Source organism: Acromyrmex echinatior, chromosome 3, assembly GCF_024713525.1.
Source record: "Acromyrmex echinatior isolate Ae372 chromosome 3, ASM2471352v2, whole genome shotgun sequence".
In the NCBI taxonomy this organism is placed as follows: domain Eukaryota; kingdom Metazoa; phylum Arthropoda; class Insecta; order Hymenoptera; family Formicidae; genus Acromyrmex; species Acromyrmex echinatior.
The window spans coordinates 13238097-13257077 of record NC_141854.1 but is presented as its reverse complement, the minus strand read 5'-3'; the positions used below and the strand labels follow the sequence as shown (position 1 = coordinate 13257077).

The 18981-nt window shown below is 29.9% G+C and overlaps 1 protein-coding gene across 1 annotated transcript in view; it reads right to left on the bottom strand.

Annotated features, from left to right (window-relative positions):
* The window catches only part of LOC105153215 (uncharacterized), a 258749-nt gene that overhangs the window by 35908 nt on the left and 203860 nt on the right, over window positions 1-18981 (bottom strand). Inside the window, exons 8-9 of the mRNA XM_087404953.1 lie at window positions 7588-7756; window positions 4374-4528 (exon numbers count right to left, since the gene is read on the bottom strand). Of these exons, the coding sequence (XP_087261079.1) occupies window positions 4374-4528; window positions 7588-7756 (324 nt within the window). The remainder of the gene's footprint in view (window positions 1-4373; window positions 4529-7587; window positions 7757-18981) is intronic.

Sequence of the window (18981 nt, the reverse complement as noted above, 5' to 3'; positions counted from 1 at the left end):
CTTTTATTTCGAAATGAAACTTCGACAAGAATCCAATTATATGTGCATTTATCCTACGAAATCACATTTCACAAAAAAATTTTATCACAGAATTTTTTTATATGATCTTATAAGATTAAAACAGAACTCCTTTAAACTTCGTAATGGATGACAATAAAATACAACTGTATCTCTTTTGCAAATCCTCACGATAGCTCATTCAAGCGACAATATGTCTAATAGATAAGTAAAATTCAATTATTTTAATGTGGTAAACTAGAGTTATACTCTTCATCTTTTCTGTACATCGCTGCACGATTAGATACTCTAGAATTGGTGCAATCGAGTGAGATCTGAACGTCGCATGAGAGTTACGCTCAAGTAGTTGAATGGATAATGTCGTGAAGAAACACGGCTTCCTCTCCTTCGAGTTTCTCGCCGAGTTTTCGGTACATCTGCTAAGCGCATTACAGGATAAAGAGGAGTTTCCCATCTTACTGATGTTCGTCCTGGAAAGCGTACGCTTTACAAGGGATTTCTTCATCGCCCTTACGCCTCAGTCGTATTACATATTACACACCACTTCCTTATAATTAATAACCTGTTTTGTGACACATCGCCGTAAATCCGTGCAGTTTTCCTTGTTCTTTAAGATTTTTATCAAGCTTTCAAAAGAGTAAAATTGTTTTTATCATTAATATTGCTTCAACTTTCTTCAACGAGTATTTTATTCCCGATAGTTCACGCGATAATAGATTTGATGAATTGAAAAGTTTAGAAATATTACTTATGAAATAATTAATAGAAATTTTTTTACGACAGTTCTCATTTCAGAATATCTGACGCGTTTATTATTCACATCGCGAAGACTGAGAAAAGCTTTTCGCGAAATACCTTTTCGTTGATAAATCAGACATTTTCCGAAAAGCGCGACAAAGTACTCGGGACATCCATTTCGTCGAATTCGTCGGATGGTAGAGAGCCGTGGAAAAGGTGTTTTCTGGTGGCATAGTCCCGAGTGGGCGTCATGTGATAAAACGCACAATATTTCCCTATCACGTAAATGTGGCCGACTGGAATAAATTAAGCGTCCTCGCAAATTTTCGGAAATGCTGGCGGAGGGTCGTGTGAAATAATGAAGAGCTACAGCAACATTAACATTCTATATTGCCAGAAAGAGAAAGGCGGCCGTCGTAACCGCGCTGCGCGTGGTTAGCGCGTGCTGTATCCGGAAATAGCAGGGAGCGAAAAACGTGCTCGTGCAGCTCAACCGTGAGTAATCACCGTGCAAATCCCTCACGATTTATACCTTGTTTCGCATTCCCGCCGTCCTTTGCGCGACAAGTAGGTTCATTCAAGTTTAATAAGTAACTACCAGACTTGTGATACTTGCTCTACCTTTCGGAACGGCGAAAAGCAATGACAATATACATAAAGTTCACGTATAGATGCCTAGTAAAAGAAGAGCTAACAATAAGAAGCACTTAGAAAAAAAATTGTTCATTTTGTTTATCGAAGCTTCAGGCAAATGAGAGAAATGATAAATGAAAAATAATAAACTATCTTCGTTCTTTTCAAATTAATTTCAGACATTAAAGATGATTTCTCAACCTTCCATCGGCAATATGACATTTTTATCCTCTGTTTACAATCTGAGTTTTCAAATTTCAGTACAGATTTTTATATTGTTCCGGACTGTATAAAAATATAAAAAAATTGTTACATACTTGTAAAAGTTTTAATAATAAATTTTTATTATGGTTGGACTCATATTTCACTGAAGGTAGGTGGTACTCAATAATCGTCACATTAACCAAAACGCTTGACTTTGTAAATTTATATTTTTCAGATTGAAAAGTGAGTGATTGTTATTTAGGTTATTTTAAATCAATTTTTTGTGATGAATAAAAACGTCAATCTACAATTCTTATACCTACTACCGTTATTGAGAAAATCCTTCGTAAAAATTAGAAGGTGCAAATGTAAGAGTTATCGCCATGCCGGTTTATAACGGTTTACCCAATAATCGTTATGGGTATGTTCCACAAATCGCCATACGTGTTTAACTATCGCATACACGAACGATGGAATAATTCATATAAATTAATATATATATTTTTTTTTAATTATATATTTTATAATTTTTTAAAATATATAATATATATATAATATATTATATATGTTTATAATTTTATATTTTTTTCAGAACTATTATTATTACAAATTTTCAATAAATATTAATAGCTGTGTCAATAGAAAAGAATTGTAAAATTAGTTTTTCGAATAGTACCGATCTATGTTCTAGATGTACCAGTTATCAACACAGAAATAATCCAGTGATCTACATCCTTTATTTGCTTGCGTATCTATTTATTAACTCGACTATGCCTATGACGATTACTGGTCCCTAGAATATCTAGATAATAACAATTACGGATCTATTTTTTTTTTGCTTTTGGATACATTATTATTCGATTTGCAAAAATTTTTTTTAACCCAATAATCGATAGTTTTTTAGCCTAGTCCCAGTAATTGACAGATATGGCGATTACTTGAATGACTACGTACTTCGGCGAACCAATGCTTGTCACGTAAAAAAAAAATCTATGAAATTTGTATGAAACAATAATTTGTGATGGTGTACGTAAAACTGCGATCTCAATTTATAATTTGAAGCTCAATTTACTTTATGCAAGTTACAAATACTCCAAAATCACAAGATGTCAAACAATATCTCTTAACTTCACAATGAAGCATTTGATCGAAATCACGCATAGACTCGGTTGCACATATTCGATTTAATCAATAGTAAATTCATATATTTACAAGTTGCATAATGTAACACAACATTGTACTTCCTTGGAACTATTATAATAAAAATATCAGCAAGCCTCACGATCGACAGAAAGCACTAAAATACATCTTTAATACGTGAACTTGAGTTATTGATACTCTGACGATTTCTGGGCCAACTACCTTATCTTTTATTTTTTTAGTTATATTTTACATATTTAAATTTATCTACCAGAATTCACGATCTAAAAATGTGACTACGCCTTTAAAGTCCATCATTGTTGGCGAAAGCCAATTTTTATAAATATACATTTCGATGCTATAAACAAATAAAAAAATTTAAAAGATTTTACTGCATTAATTACTACAATATCGATATTCGTAATGTTTTTCATATGTATGATATTCACAGAATTTTAATATTTTATACAGTGTACACGATAAATGCCTCCGGTATTTTAAAGTAACAAGAAATAAAAATAAATACGGACACATATTTTTCGCTATTTTATTATAAAAAAGAGTTAAAAGTTTTTTTTTTAAATTACTAAACTTTCACAGGAATATCTTTAGTGGCACGAAGGATATTGAGAAGGGAACATTCCGCTTTACGCCAAGTGTGCTGAAGTATGTCATTAGTTATAATGCCAATGGTAGCCACAATTCGGTTGTGCAAAATATTCACGTTCAGTATGTACCTTGATAAAGTAAACTATGGACGGTATTCACAGTCGGACCTTATTAAAGAACATCTTAAGTACATTCTTAAGATGTTATGAATCAATCAGAGAGCCGTATTAGCACATCTTAAAACAGTCTTAAAATAAGAACGGACTATGAATACAGACAGAAAAAGTATAGAATGATTTAGAGGAGAACAAAGTGCCAGGATCCTTTCGTCTGCTCATGTGGAAGTTTAATAATTTTTTGTAAGAAATTTTTTTTAATTGTTCTTTAATAAAATATTTAGAAATCTGTGTGTTTATTTTTATTTCTCATCATTTAAAAATATCAAAGAGATATGTACCCATATTTTGTATTTTGATTGTGTTGAAAAATTTTGTCAATCAATAAAGGTTCCAAGAATTTTAATAATAAAGAATATCTTCTCAAAGAATATTGTCCCTTTGTGAGACAAAGCTGTAAAATTTTCCAGATAAATTCCAAGAGCACATATTGAATTCATACAAATATATATATGTAAAATAATATTTCTTTTTGTACAATAGAAATTGCCTTTAAAAGCCAATGTAACTTCGAAATTTCTAACGAAACTTGATATACCTTTACGTAATCGTTTGAGTTTAGAAATGCAGCTTTGTACATGTATGGAAGATTTCCACTTCTGTCACAGAGCGGAAACCACTAAACGAGAAGGTCACGGAAATGGACTGAAAGCGGAAAGGAGACATCATTTGGTTATGACAATCCGAGTTTCAAAATTGTTAATCCATAGTGCACATTCTGATCTAAAGTTTCTCGGCTATAAGGGAACTTCGTTTCGCTTTGATAAGTGTCGACGGAATCTTCTCCCTTTCAGAGTAGGTGAAAAAGAAAGACTATAATGATGGCACACGTGTGCACGTAAAGGATGTACTCACCGTTGAGAACGTGAACCGCGACGGTGGTCTTGGCTTTGCCGGGCACCATGCAGCTGTAGTTCCCTGCGTGTCTGGGACTGGCTCTCTCCACGATGAGAGTACTGACGATCACAAGAACCTCCTTGCCCGCCGAGATCTCTGTCGTTCTATTCTCGCTAGAAATGAGATCGAGCCGTGAATTTCTATCCACATTTCCCTTTCTTGTCTAAGTCACATATCACATTGATACATAAATTCTACTCGAATATACAAAATGTTTCTATGTTTCTTTGACTACGAATTTTTTAATATGAAATCTATTTTTAATTTTAAAGAGTCGATAGCATAAAAATTTTTCTTAATACCATTTTATTATAAAGATTAAATAAATTTATAACTTAGATAAATAAAATTTTCTTTCTCTGCAAAAAAGCATTTTCTTTTTCTCTAATTCTTGAATTAAAATCTAAAAATTTCAATTAAATTCTAAAATGTTACATTTTAAGCATTTTTTTAATTTTCAAGTTAAAATATAATATTCTAGTAAATAATTAAAATTATATTTCGCATTACTATTTCTATAAACATATAATTTGAAAAGGACAATTTTTTATATATTATATTAAGTTGGAGCAAAAGTTCGAAGCGTTACAAACTTTAAAATTCGAACAGCTGTAATTTCAAAATTAATTGTAAAATGAACGTAATTTAAATGAAAATAAGTTAAAAATGTTATATTCTAAATTAGACACAATATAAGATTTCAATATCTATTCGTTCTCTCCTAAAAAGTAACTTTTAATGATTTATAAATTTAATTCTTTTTATTCATAGATTATCATCTTGGCATTTTTATTAAGAAAATACTGTATATAAACTTACAAAAATAAAAATGCTCAGAACGCTCTGTGATGTTTACATTATCATCAATTACGAAGAAGAGAAACGGACATGAGTTCGTTGAGTGAACGTATTATAGAATGCGATTGGAGAAATTGTTAATCTGCTGCATGCTGATTTAGACCAGACGTTACCTGCCGATTTAATTAAGAAACTCATTTCAGGATTGAGCGATAAATTTATCGCTCGAGAGCATATATTCGAATGGAATTTATATTTTACAGACAAATATAATTGATAGATAGCTTAAACTTTATTTTCCTACAACACTTGGGAATATCTCGAAACGCGTAAAGATGTTTATTTCTTCATGCAAGAAAGATTTCTAAAATTTAGTTTTTTTTTTACTTATATTAATCATAATTGATTACACAAAAAGATTGTTCCTTAAAATTTCAAAATCTTCATCAACTTTACAAGTAATTAAACATTTATGTCTGTTTATACATGATGTCTCTGGATTTAATGAACACACTACAGGATCATATTTTATAAATGGAATTTAAACAATGTATACAGTTTAACTAGAAATGCTTTATTACAAAGTTATAACTAAATATTGAAACGAAACATAAAATAGGAAACAACGGATTTTCTATTGCGCAGAATATGAAAATATACCCCTGTATGGAAAGGTCGAACATGTTTATCTCGTGTGTATATTCGCATCATATTTACTATCTCTAAATGTAGTATCATTTCGACCTATGCGTGAATATGATATTTAGCCTCCGAGACAACAGCTACGCTCGAGAAGAATAGCTGTTAGATTTCTATCGTCGTGAAATAGCAACTGTTCAAAGTGTCAATTTTCTATCAAAATGTCATCAAAATGTTCTATATTTGTTTATAACTTTGCAATAAAATATTTCTAACTAAACTTCATATAATATTTTCTTATATTACTTCCATTTGTAAAATATATGTAACTGCTCCCGCAGTTTGTTCGTTAAATTCTGAGATATCCTGTATATAAAAGTAAAAATAAATATATAAAAATTCTTAAAACTCTATTTACAAAAAAATGACATACAAAAGAATTTAGAAATCTTTTTCCAAGACTGATATCAAACATTATTACAACAACACTGTATCGTTCAAATGTATATCTGACACTTTTCTTCGTAAATTCGATATCAGGCTGTCGATATGAAGTGTTTATAGAGTACACAAAGATGTTCGCTCCTACGTGTGGGGGAGAAATTGTAGAACTGTAAAGTGGGGTACGATCGTGTTTGCGCCGAGCGTGAATATTCGCCTATATTCCAAGCGTGTATTTTAACGCCTTACTGCTCCGAGTTTCTAACAGAAAATCTATGAAGATTATTATTTTTAGTATATGAATAAAGTATTTCAATATTTTATTTTTACAAAATTGCGTTAATAAAAGAATCTATATCCAGGTATATGTATAGCCTATACGAAAAAATAAAAAATGTACATATTTTTGAACAATTTTTATCCTTTTTTTTTATATAATACCCTTTTTTTAACCTACGATCAAAAATAAAAATAATATAATCTTTTAGCTTATGTACGAAAATAGTAAAATAATAAAATAATAAAATTTTTAGATATCTCAATTATCATTGTTGAAAAGAAACAAAAAGCAGAATATGAAAGATCAAGGAAATGGTGAAATAAGAATTCTTTGTTTTTTTTAGGAATGTAAATTTTGAACAAATCTCGAAGCACTTATCTATTCTGTCACAATTCAATAATTAAAAATCTATTTTATACCAGAACTGTAGTAGAATCATTCGGAAAAATCTACAAAAAGTCGTTCTGTTTTCGTAAGACTGAGCAGAGGGTATCCTATTCTCTTAATTATGATAAAGAAATCCGCGAAGATATTTTTTTTTATCAATAACGTATTTTATATTAAATCCATATTAAAATATTTTATAAAAAAAACCAGATTTATAAAACCAAACAGTATAAGAATATTTTCGAGATTTCCAATAAAAGACTTTTATAGACTTTAATTGTCACACATATAAAAAAAATTCATAGTTGTCTTCACACAATCTTCTTGAATATAACATTATTAAATACAAAGATAATCATAAAAATATAAGATGTTATTTATGAAAAAAATGCTATTCGTATATATTCATATAAATAATTAAAAAAAGGATACAAAGGATAGAGAAGAGGGTGAATACCTAGAGATAGCATTTTTAAATGCGTTACTGAAATAAATAAGAATAGTCTAGGGAAAACTTATTTTCTGAAATAATACAATCTAAATAAAAAAAGCGATAGAGATCATAACTATCCCAAATTGAAAACAAACGGTCGCAATATGCCATGATGGTTTGTTCCAAGCACTTACCTAATATCTTCTGTAAGCGTCTCGTCTCCTCTAGTCCAAACGACGGACTCGTTGAGCGACTCGAGCACGTCCCTCGCCTCACACCTGAGCCTGAGGACACTGCCTGCTTTTAGATGCCTTTCCTTGGAAACTATACGTCCAGAATCATCGCTGATCGTCAGAGTTGGCGCTGTGACACAGAACATAAGCAGTCAGCATTGCTTGTTGGTTAGAAATGTTATTCTAATTGCTCGGTTAAACGGTAATTCGAATAAATTTCAATTTGAATTCTGATAAAATATTCATATAGTAAACGTGACTGCTTTTTAACAAGCAACGTTTGCATATAGTTAATAAATATGTATGTGTCCTTTTAGTTAATATTTTGTATAATTTGGACTTAAACAAATTCAATTAAAAAGAAAAAGTACACGCACACAATTTTTACATACACAATTTTTATAACAATTAAAGGATGTAAATTTCCGTTATACTGATATCAATAGTTTTCATTAAATCAAAATCTGGTAAAATAGTTGTTGTGCCTTTTTCAGAGGCATCGCCGCCTCTGAAGAAAACACCCATGAAAGTCTCAAAAGTATTATCAAGTTGTTATTTTTCTCAAAAACGAGAATAACTTGACCATAGGATTAAATATATTTTTCCATTCAAACAGCGCAAGTGCAAAAATACATCTAACAAATGTCAGCTATAGTTATAATAGAAACATGATATATACATATATCGATCTCATTCATATAGACAAATGGGAAAAAGCACAAGAGAAAAATTCACTGCAATCCCATGCTTTTCACCCGGAAATTCTTTACTAAAAGAACGTCTACTTCCGTTTCAGTTAGACGAATGCGAAAGCAAAACGCATCGACCTGCGGTTACATCATCCATATCGATAAAAGCTGTCGGCAAAAAGCTTTCTCTCCAATGTATTGGTCGCTTGCGCGCGAGTTTTCGAGGGAATTGGGAACGGATTATTCGTGACCAGATGCGTAAACGCGTCTCGAAAACGTGCGCTGACTTTTCTCTCGATTTGCGAAGAATCGGCACGTTTACGAAAATAGTCTTGCAAATGAAAGAATTGCGAGCGAGCCTGTAGTTGAAATTCAACACACCCGTCCGACAACGATTCTCATGTCGATTGTTACGAAAATTTGATGATATCAACTCACTCTTGATACGTTTTTCGTTCTTTCTCCAATCGTTTTTTGTTTCGTCTATACGTGTTATTGACTTTTGTAAATTACACGCTGTAAATAGCAGTTGATAACATTATGTATTTGAATAGTAATTTTACAATCGATTCTACGTTTCATAAAGATTTTTAAGAAATTAATAATTTGATGATATATTATAATTTAATATTTTAAGGACATAAGGATTATAATTTATTAAAATTCAAACATCTCCGCCAGACATACATCGGAAATCATAAAATTCATGTAACTTCAATATTTTACAATAATATTTTAACTCATTTAATTATTTTTTTATTTCTGTAATATATTTTATGTTAATATATTTTATTATGTTTATTTCAAAATTTTATAAATTTGTTATATTTTAATTGTACTTATTAATTTTATTTTGATTAAATTTACAATACATCATGATGCAGCAAAAATCAAATATAATACCAATCAATATGTTGTTACGATTTTTAGAACTTTCGTCTTAATGTAACGTTCTCAAATAAAATAAACGTTCCCATAAAATACAAATCTTTATATTCTTACATACCGAATTATATTAAATATTGTAAAATTAAATTAAACGTAGACTAATTATTGTACAATATAAATTAATCATAAAATTTTTACTCGCATGAATTTAAGTTCGAGATTAACTTATGTAATATATTTGTCAGAGACAAGGGTAAAAATTCGAATTTTTATTCAAATGAATAAAAGAAAATCTTTCAACACTATTCGTTATAACTTCAATAACTCACAATAAACAAAAATAATAAGAATTTTCGAGCTTTCTCTTCTTTATTTAAATGAAAAGACTCTTTGAGTACATAACACAAAAGTATGTTTTTAAGGATGAATAACCTGTTTTAATAATTAATATCCTACTTATTGTTAATTAATTCAAGGAATCTTTAATTTTGCATATTTTCTCGATATTAATATCATGTTATCAATATTAATTAAAATACTAACAAGATGAAATGAGACGAATATGAAGGGCTCAATGAATAAATTAAAATCCAAAGTTTCAGATGACTGTCTCGTTTATCAAGTGAAGAACTTAATACGATTGGTTACGTAAGTATGAGTTACAGTAGGATGCTTTTAACGCACTTGCTGAAACACTCGGGCAATCCCTTGATTAATGTCCGCGATACCGAGGATGCGACACGACGAAACCACTTAGGGTGAAATGAAGCTGTCAAGCAAGAGACTCAACTCAATACATGAGTGCCTTTGTGCCGGTAAAAGCGAGAATTCGAAAGTTAAAGGGACTCGGTGGAATGGGCTTTAACTACCTGATGCACTTTCGGGGCCAGATGGACCTTATGCTGAACATGACATTCTCATATTATAATTTTGAATATTCTTATACATAATTTCAAAAGAATTTATTTACTCGAATGTTTACAAATTGAATATTAAATATATAATATAATCTATTTTTAAAGTTAAAATTCTATTTATTTATAAAACAATCTTAGAAATTAAAAATTTATAAATTTCTAAATCTTTATTTAAATTTAATTTAAATTTGATTTAAACATAATCAAATGTGAAAAATATAAGAAAGATAAAAAGATAAGATAATTTAAAAATGTCAGAATTTTGTAAATCCAAAAATCTCACGATTTGTAGTTTCAATTGATTGAATGTATGTGATTGAAAATATACAAATCAAATGTATACAGAAAAATTTATAGGATAGACCGAGACGAATTGGATAAATGTAAATTTTGAGACAGTTAGTCGATATTTGTCGTTGATTTTATTATTTTTTTTTAATTCAAACGAGTTGTTTTCGAAACAAAAAAGTAATAAAATTATCGATAAATATCAACTGTCTCAAAATTTACGTTAATCCGATTCGCCCTGTGATCCAATTCGCCTCGGTCTACTCTATACACACAATTCATAAGTGCAATAACACTAAAATTTTAAATAATAAATATAAAAATAAAAATTTTTTAATAACTGTTATCTTAGGAAAAAATATTATCGTAAAATACATTTAGCAAATACGTTCGATGCTAATATCATTAGGAGATATGATGGGTGCTTTCACACAAATGGATTACTTAAATAAGCGGGATAGATAATTCATCATGCAATGAGCACTTAACAAACACTCCTCTAATTGATCACAATATGTCGTGGATAAAAAATGATATACAATATAATTATTGTAAATGCAACCATCGCGAACTTGCTGAAAATTTAATAATCGCATCTTTTTTACAAAGAAAATATAAAGTATTTATTGGCAATTTTAAAACTATTTCATAATTAACAATTATATTTTTATAATTGTTTAGGTATTTAATCATTAATTAATATAAAAATTATCAATATATATGTGACAAACTTTTAATAAGATTTTTACTTTATACTTTAAGAAATAAAGAAATATAGAATATAAATTATTATTTTAAAAATATATAAATAGTATGTTTAAATAATATATTTTAATGTATTTATATTAATACTTTAATATCGTACAATTATTCTTGAAGATAGCTTTCGTATCTCTTGAAAAAAATAAAGCTGGCAATATAAATAGATTTCTTAATTTCTTACAAGGAAATGGTCAGAGTTGTCTATCATCGAGTTTGATGGGCTTTGGATGTATTGTGGAGCATAAAAAAGATTAGATATATTTTTTTTATCAGCTTATCTCAAAATTTAGGAGTCAAAACAATCTCTGGGAATGGAAATAAATAAAAAAATTCATTTTCAAAAAATATGAATGTACCATTATTAAAAGTATAAAATATATCATAAAACTTTTTTATATGAAACATTTTTATCTCATAATTTCAAAGATATTTTCTGTAAACGAAAAATTATTTTCGAGGGGTTGTTTCGACTCTTCAATCTTGAGATAAGCAGATTAAAAAAATATATTAATATTTTTTATGCTTTATAACTCTATAATACCTAAAGCCTATCAAAATTGGTAAGGAATATTACAACAATTTTATTATGAATTTAACGGATCTAAATTAAAGATATAGATTCGGAAGAAATTCTTCCCTCTACTTTGGCAATCATAAAATATCTGTATGAATTATTCAACATTTTTTATAAACATGATGATAATGGCCAAGTAATCACATCTCTATTCATGCATCTAATGCGGATTCAAATTTCGATTAACGTTCACACACCGCCCCGGATTCAGTCTGGCAAATAATCTCCGTGCGAACGACGGCTGTCATTCTCACTCGCCGTTGGAAACTACCATTCGCGGCCGCTCACGGCTTCTTTTTTAAGCTTAAGTAATTACGTAATATCTTGCTGTCGTTGACATTTTCTAATTCGCTCAACGTTAAAAGCTTCGAGGGATATTGACAGTTCGGTTTGCGCGTGAACGTTTTCGGGAAAATCTTCTCTTCCGATGAGAACAGACGCTGCGGAATTCGATGGAGAATTTAATCCAGTCCCAAACGGAATTGAGAGAGAAAAAGATTGAGAGAGAGGAAAAGAATAAGAAAGATAGAAAAAGGTAAAAGGAGAAGAGAGAAGTCGGCAGAAGAACTGCGCGTCTGTAATTTCTTTTGGCGGATCATTTTTTAAGCTCCTTTGGGACGAATAGTTAGAGAGGGAAAGGGCGACGAATGCAGAGGTGGGCAATCGGTCGTTTGCTCCCTGAGGAAAATGCCGAAGTCGAAGTTGCCAGAAGGATAGTATTATTTAAATTGGATTCCGCGATTCTCCGCGCGACTTCGATCTACCATCCGCACTCGAACTTCGTCACTTTTTCGTTCCCACGAGTTTACGCGCCGCTTATTAAAATCCCTCATGGCAGGGATGGAGACGATTTCAGAGAGACATTGGGGAAATGCAGCCGCCAGTACCTTAAAGTTTACTCTTTATCTGAAACTTTGTGTTGCGAGAAGTCTAAAAGATGTCAAAAAGATGTCATAATCTTTTAATGAGCCTTAAAAAGACTTTTATATATTTTTCTATTCATCTAAATTAGAAAAAATTATCTTTTTTAGCTTCCAGTCTTTCATTACAAAAATTATTTTATTGATAAAAAAAGCTATTAATCAATAATGATAATAATTTAATAAAAATTTAAATACCTATTACAAAAAATAAAAATCGCTTCAAAAAATTTGTGTGGAATTTTCATCAATCTGATTAAGCGTGCATTGAAACGCATGAGCTTCAAAAATGTTTGCTACACAATGTCGTCCATTTCAATCAAATAGAACCGAGAATTTTATTTTCTAGATGCAACTGCGATATGTTGAAAAAAAAAATGGCACCAGTGAAAAACTGGAATATTAAATCATTGCGGATTTCATGTTAAACTATCTAATAAATACTAGAGCAAATAGTTCTAGTATAGTTAATTTTCATCTGTGCCTTCAACGTAATTAAATCTGCGCCAATCCATTAAACAGAATAGATTTTGACAAATTGTTCGTACATCTGGCACAAGTATTCGCCATAATTTCTTTTTCACGCTTGCTGTATTTTTATTTTAGACAAAATAAAAATTATGAAATATCGTGCGTTGTTCAATATCGGTTATTTTAAGTAAAATTTCATTAATTATTTTTAATGTTTTTGTTTCAGTGATTTCCACGTAATTGGTCATCAAGTAAAATACATATTTTTCATACCATTTTTTGATCATCTTTCTCTCTTTTACTTTCTTTTAACTTCTTTCGTATAAACTTAACGTTGTTTAAAAAAAAATTCATAAAAATTTAAAGAGTACCTTTGCAAAAAAAACATGTAAAGTGTTCATAAAAAGTATTAAAGATTAAAATTAAACTTATATGCATATATATATATATATATATATATATATATATATATATATATATAGATGAATCTTAATTTAACTTTAATATTAATCATTGATGGTCGATGGATATTAAATATGATGTAATTTTACGATTTATGTATATATCTTTACGTTCATTCAATTTAGAAACATTTTGACTATGTAAACTATGTAGTTTCATAAAGTATAAAATTTGACTCTAATGTGTATTTTGATTATTTTATTTATAAATTTCTTTGAAGATCCGTCAATGTATAGAATACTTTATAAAGCTCTCATCAATCTTAAGTATTATATATTATATTAGCGTACTTGAAACATCGTATCTCCTAATTTTCTAATGAGAAAAAAATTTCTATTCAAAAAGTTCCAAAATTTGCAATACTATAAAGATTGTACTTCGGTAAACGCTAGTTTAAACAAAATTAATTTGAAATTAAATAAAAAATAAACTTCATCGTTTATTTTCATATATTTATTATATATTATTTAATTATTATATATTATTTATTTTTATTTATTATATATTATTTATGTTTTCCTTACTTAATTTAACAAAATCTTGGAGAATTTGCAATAATAATAAATTCTATAAATTCTTATGTCACAATATAAATGTTCATATAAAAGCAATCAAAGTATCAAAAACAAATTTTAACATAGGTTATAATATGTAATATATATTTGATAAAACCGTTCGAAACATAAAAACATAATTTTTTATATCAAAGTTAGTCAAATATGATACTATTTGTACTATGTATAAAAAATGAAAAATATTCCTATCGTCAAAACCATCGGAGCTCAACAAGAGAAAAATTATCCTTTTTTATACCACGATGATTGCTTTTTCTGATCGTATCTCACGCGTTCGCGATATCTCTATTCTCTTTAAAATAAAGCGTTCAAATATGCTTTGTATATTAAAGTGCAGCGTAACTAAAAAGCTCAATGCAAAAAAATTAGCTATATTTTTTTAACTTATGCTATTAATATAGCATTAATATAACATTAATAGGGTAAGATAATACGATTTCAAACCTGATATAATTCTGAATGAAATAAAATAATCCAATTTTCAAGGTTCATCTTGAACTTGGTAACCTTGATCTTATTATGTAGAGGATATTAAAAGGAATCAAAAAGAAAAATCGAACTTGAACTTTGAAAATTGCATTCAAATTTTATTTCCTTTAGAATCGTACCATTCGAAATTGTATCACCTTTTATCCTACATTAATACAGCATAGTTAAAACTGTTTTTCCATATATATTTTGGGAAATATTTTAACAAAAATATATGAAATATATGAAAATCACTTTTTTCAAAGCTGTCAAAATTGTTCTTTTGTTACATCAAAAGATGCGGAATGTTCGATACATTAAATCCAATCGAAAAGTCACATTTGCCCAAAAATGTTGACAGTTTTTGCACCAAACCCTTCAATTGTTCTATGAGTATTTTTTCGGCTATGGCTGCATTCATGGAGCACACCATCAGCACTATTGTGTCATTCTATCTCTGTCGTTCATTAGATGTAAAACAAAACTAGAATGACGCAATAATATTTAACTTAATAGTAGATAACGCGTTCCTCAAAACAGCTTATGTATATTATTATGTATATGTATGTATGAGATCAACTGATTCTTATTACAAATATTTTGTCGTATGCAATTGATATCACTAATAACAGTTAAGTAAAGTCAAAATCAAACATTAAACTCATAACTAAATTATTGCCAATTTGATTATATAAAATTATATTGAAAATTATATTGAATTTCTGATGAACTTTTGATTGACACATATATTACACATATACTATACAAATCCTCAATATTGCTTTCAAACTATCAATAATATTGTGCAATGTCAAATATTTCATAATATTGATTGTTTAGGAGTCGCGTTTAAAAAAATTAAAAAACCAAATTATTTTACTAAAAATTTCCTTTTTATAATATAAAACATTCTACACTTTTTACAAATACAAAAATACATTCTCCTGTTAAAAAATTTTATAATAATTCATAAAATGATTAGTAATCGAATATATTCTGAAATTCAATCGACAATGTTGTGTTATAGAATTTAAAAAGATTAATGCATTTTATTATCTATATTTCCACTTTATTTATGATAACTTCCATTTGTTGATTTGTCCACCCCTAAATTTCTTTGCCTGCACAATAAATAAGGTCAGAATCAGGAGAAATATGTTTGTTCTCTTTATTTGCCCTTGTTTGCGTGCTCCTTAATAAGAGCCATTTCGCGCGTCGCAGGACCTTGCAGTCACAGCTTATTTAGCCAGCTGTAAAAACAGATCACATTTCCGCGCTAAAACTAACTTGTGCGAAAGCTGATTCACGCTACACAAAGTAACTATATTGCTGGATTTGTCTCCTGATTCCACTTTTCAAGTCAACAGCGAGAAACAAATCCTATTTTTATCATCATTTTAAACAAACAAGATATTTCAATATACATATAAGTCGACAAATACTAACTAATTGATCTATCATTTATTGTAAAAATAAGATACAAAAAACAAATAAATATTAAAAATAACGGGCAAATGAGAGAGTAATTCCGCAGAAATCATTGCGTAATCTTATAAAAGCATATTCATATCTTCATTAATTTGATTACAATAAGCTCGAAACGTTTCGAACTATTTTCAGCGAAATAAAAATGATAAGTATAAAAATAAAAAACCGCATTAGAAAAATAAAATAAATAGAAGAAGAAACATTTTCGATGTTTATTAAAATTACCTTATATATTCTTTAGATATTTTTGTTCATTTACAAGTATTATATTAACAAAAATTGTAATTGTCTCTTTATTTTTCCTTCTTAATCCGTGATATTTATAATACATGAAAATATTCTGCTCTTATAAAACTCTTAGAGCTACCATACACAAAATGACATAAGTTGCATAAGACCGCTGGACCAATGATCGTCTAACAAAAAGACGCCATATTGATTTGCATAAGATGTTCATTGATCCAGCGATCTTACGCTATGCTTATGTAGCTTATGCTATTTTGTGTGATGGAAGAGATAGTCTCTTACTGCATAGTGTTTTGTTTAATTTTGGGATGTAATGAGTTAGAATTCTGTTCATCGCGTATTTCATTTTTAGACATTCAATTTGTATAGAACGCTGACGAGAATATCAAAAGCTCAAAAGTGTTAATACTTTCCTAAGTTATTATTCACAAATTATGGATAAGAGTTTAATATTACATAAAATGTTTTCAAAATCTTGTATAATTTGCTTATTGAAAATACTATGCTCTTTCAGGAAATCCTTCAAAAGCTGACTTTCTTCTTTGGTAGTTCCATGTTTAATCTTGAGATATAGCGGATTAAAACTCTGTGTTGCAGTATTTTACAATGTCGAGCTAGTTATGTGAAATAATGAAGCTCGCGGGAGGATTGAGAGGAACAGACAAAAGGCCGACGAGTTTCGGTGTATTTTAGCAAAAGAGCGGAAAGGACCGTATGAGAAGAGTCATGCGGCAAAGTAATTTCATCCTCACACACGGAAGCGGAAACGCACGAGCTGGGATCGCACTACGGCACATAATGAAACGGCACTGTGCAGTGCATCCGAATTTCCGAAAGTTTATTCCGTTCGTTGCTCTACGACCCATTGCAGTTGCAACGAAACCAGATTGTAACACGCGAGTTTTGCGCCTATTTTTTTCTTTTTTCTTTAATCTATTATTTTATTACTTTTTTTCATGTCGTTGGCAATGCAATGATGTCTGATTTATGCATTTCGCGTGATGGAAATGAAAGAAATATAATAGGTACACACAAAGTTCTCGAAAACCCCATTTAAATAAATAAATAATTATTACATATTACACATTCACATCGAGTAATATGTGAGCTTGCGAAATATATATTTTATGAAGTAGGATGAGAGAACAGAGAGATGGTTTAAATTTGCTGTCACATCTTCTTTAATATAATTGCAATTTAGATTGACAAAAGATTAGCAATTAGTTAAACATTAAAATGTTAATACTATTTATATTATAAGTAATTAAAAATCAAAGAACTTTTTTTTATATTATAATATCTTTAATTTAATTAAACGCTACAGTTCGAGAACAGTATACCATAGACATTTTAAGAATTTGTAAGTTCATTTTGATAGATAGCAAATAAATATACAAAACATGTACAGATTTTTTTAGAATACGGCAACAAGTTACACAGAATGATTAATATAATATTACAAAGTTATAAGAGAAAGAATATTTAAATCCTTCTCAGAATTTAAAATCACCTTGTCTTTAATTTATATTCGAGAATCGTAAATTATTTCTTGATCGATTTCGTCGCAAACTGACATAAAAATAAAGATCTATCGTAAAACGATGTAAACGGTTCCTATCGAACTAAACACAATTGATCCGCGATTGACCTTAAACGACGGAAGCAGTATTTTTTCATTAAGATTTTTCCACGATTTTTCCCTTCATCAATTTGGAAAAAATTTTTCGTTGACGTTATTGTTACAACTTTGCCATAAAACGATGTATTATGTAAGTCGCTCACGAAAAGGGCAAGATCGATAGCCGAAAAAATATTGATCACCACAGGATTGCAAGTACTACAATGATAGATGTAAGAAGAGTTTTGATTTGAGTAGCAGAGAAGGTATGTAACAACGTCGCTCTATCCGGGTTTGTTCTGTCCTACTTCGTTTCCGAGAGGAACGGCTTTTGTTCACTCTTGCCTGCCGATTCCCCTCTGGATCGGATCAGATTACCAGCCACGCTGAGGCGCTTTATCCCGAGAAATGCGGGTTTCCATTGCACCGATTCGGCGACGTAACGGGATTGAGGGTAACGACGAGCGATGCAATACCGACTTCGTACGCTCCCACGTTTTGTTCTCCTTCCCTTTCTCTCATCCGCGTTCGCCTCATCTGTTCTTTTCTTGGTTTAACATACGATCCAACCGGCCTCTTTCGTTTCTCTTTGGCATTGAACGATTTTGTACCCGAATAGGATTCTCTTGCGGCAGGGTTGCGAAAAGGAATGCAAGCAAACGATCCTTCAATTTACCCTCTTTTTGGGTCGAGTTTTTAGTTCACACGCGCGAAACGTTTTGCACGTGTGAACTTTGCGCGGCCTGAATGCGAATTCTGCTCGGATTAATTAAGCTTGTACGAGGTTGAGCTTACTGTGCACCATAGATGAAGCGATGAATATTTCAAGTTAGTATTCCAACAGGTAGCGGCTAATGCTGAAGTAGAAGGTTTCACGTGTCCAACCCTTGTCTTCTGTGACATTGGGTCGTTATTAAAGTTTTTAAATTTATTAAACTTGTAGATTAAGTTTATTACATAATTTATATTAAAAATGCATTTATTGTTGT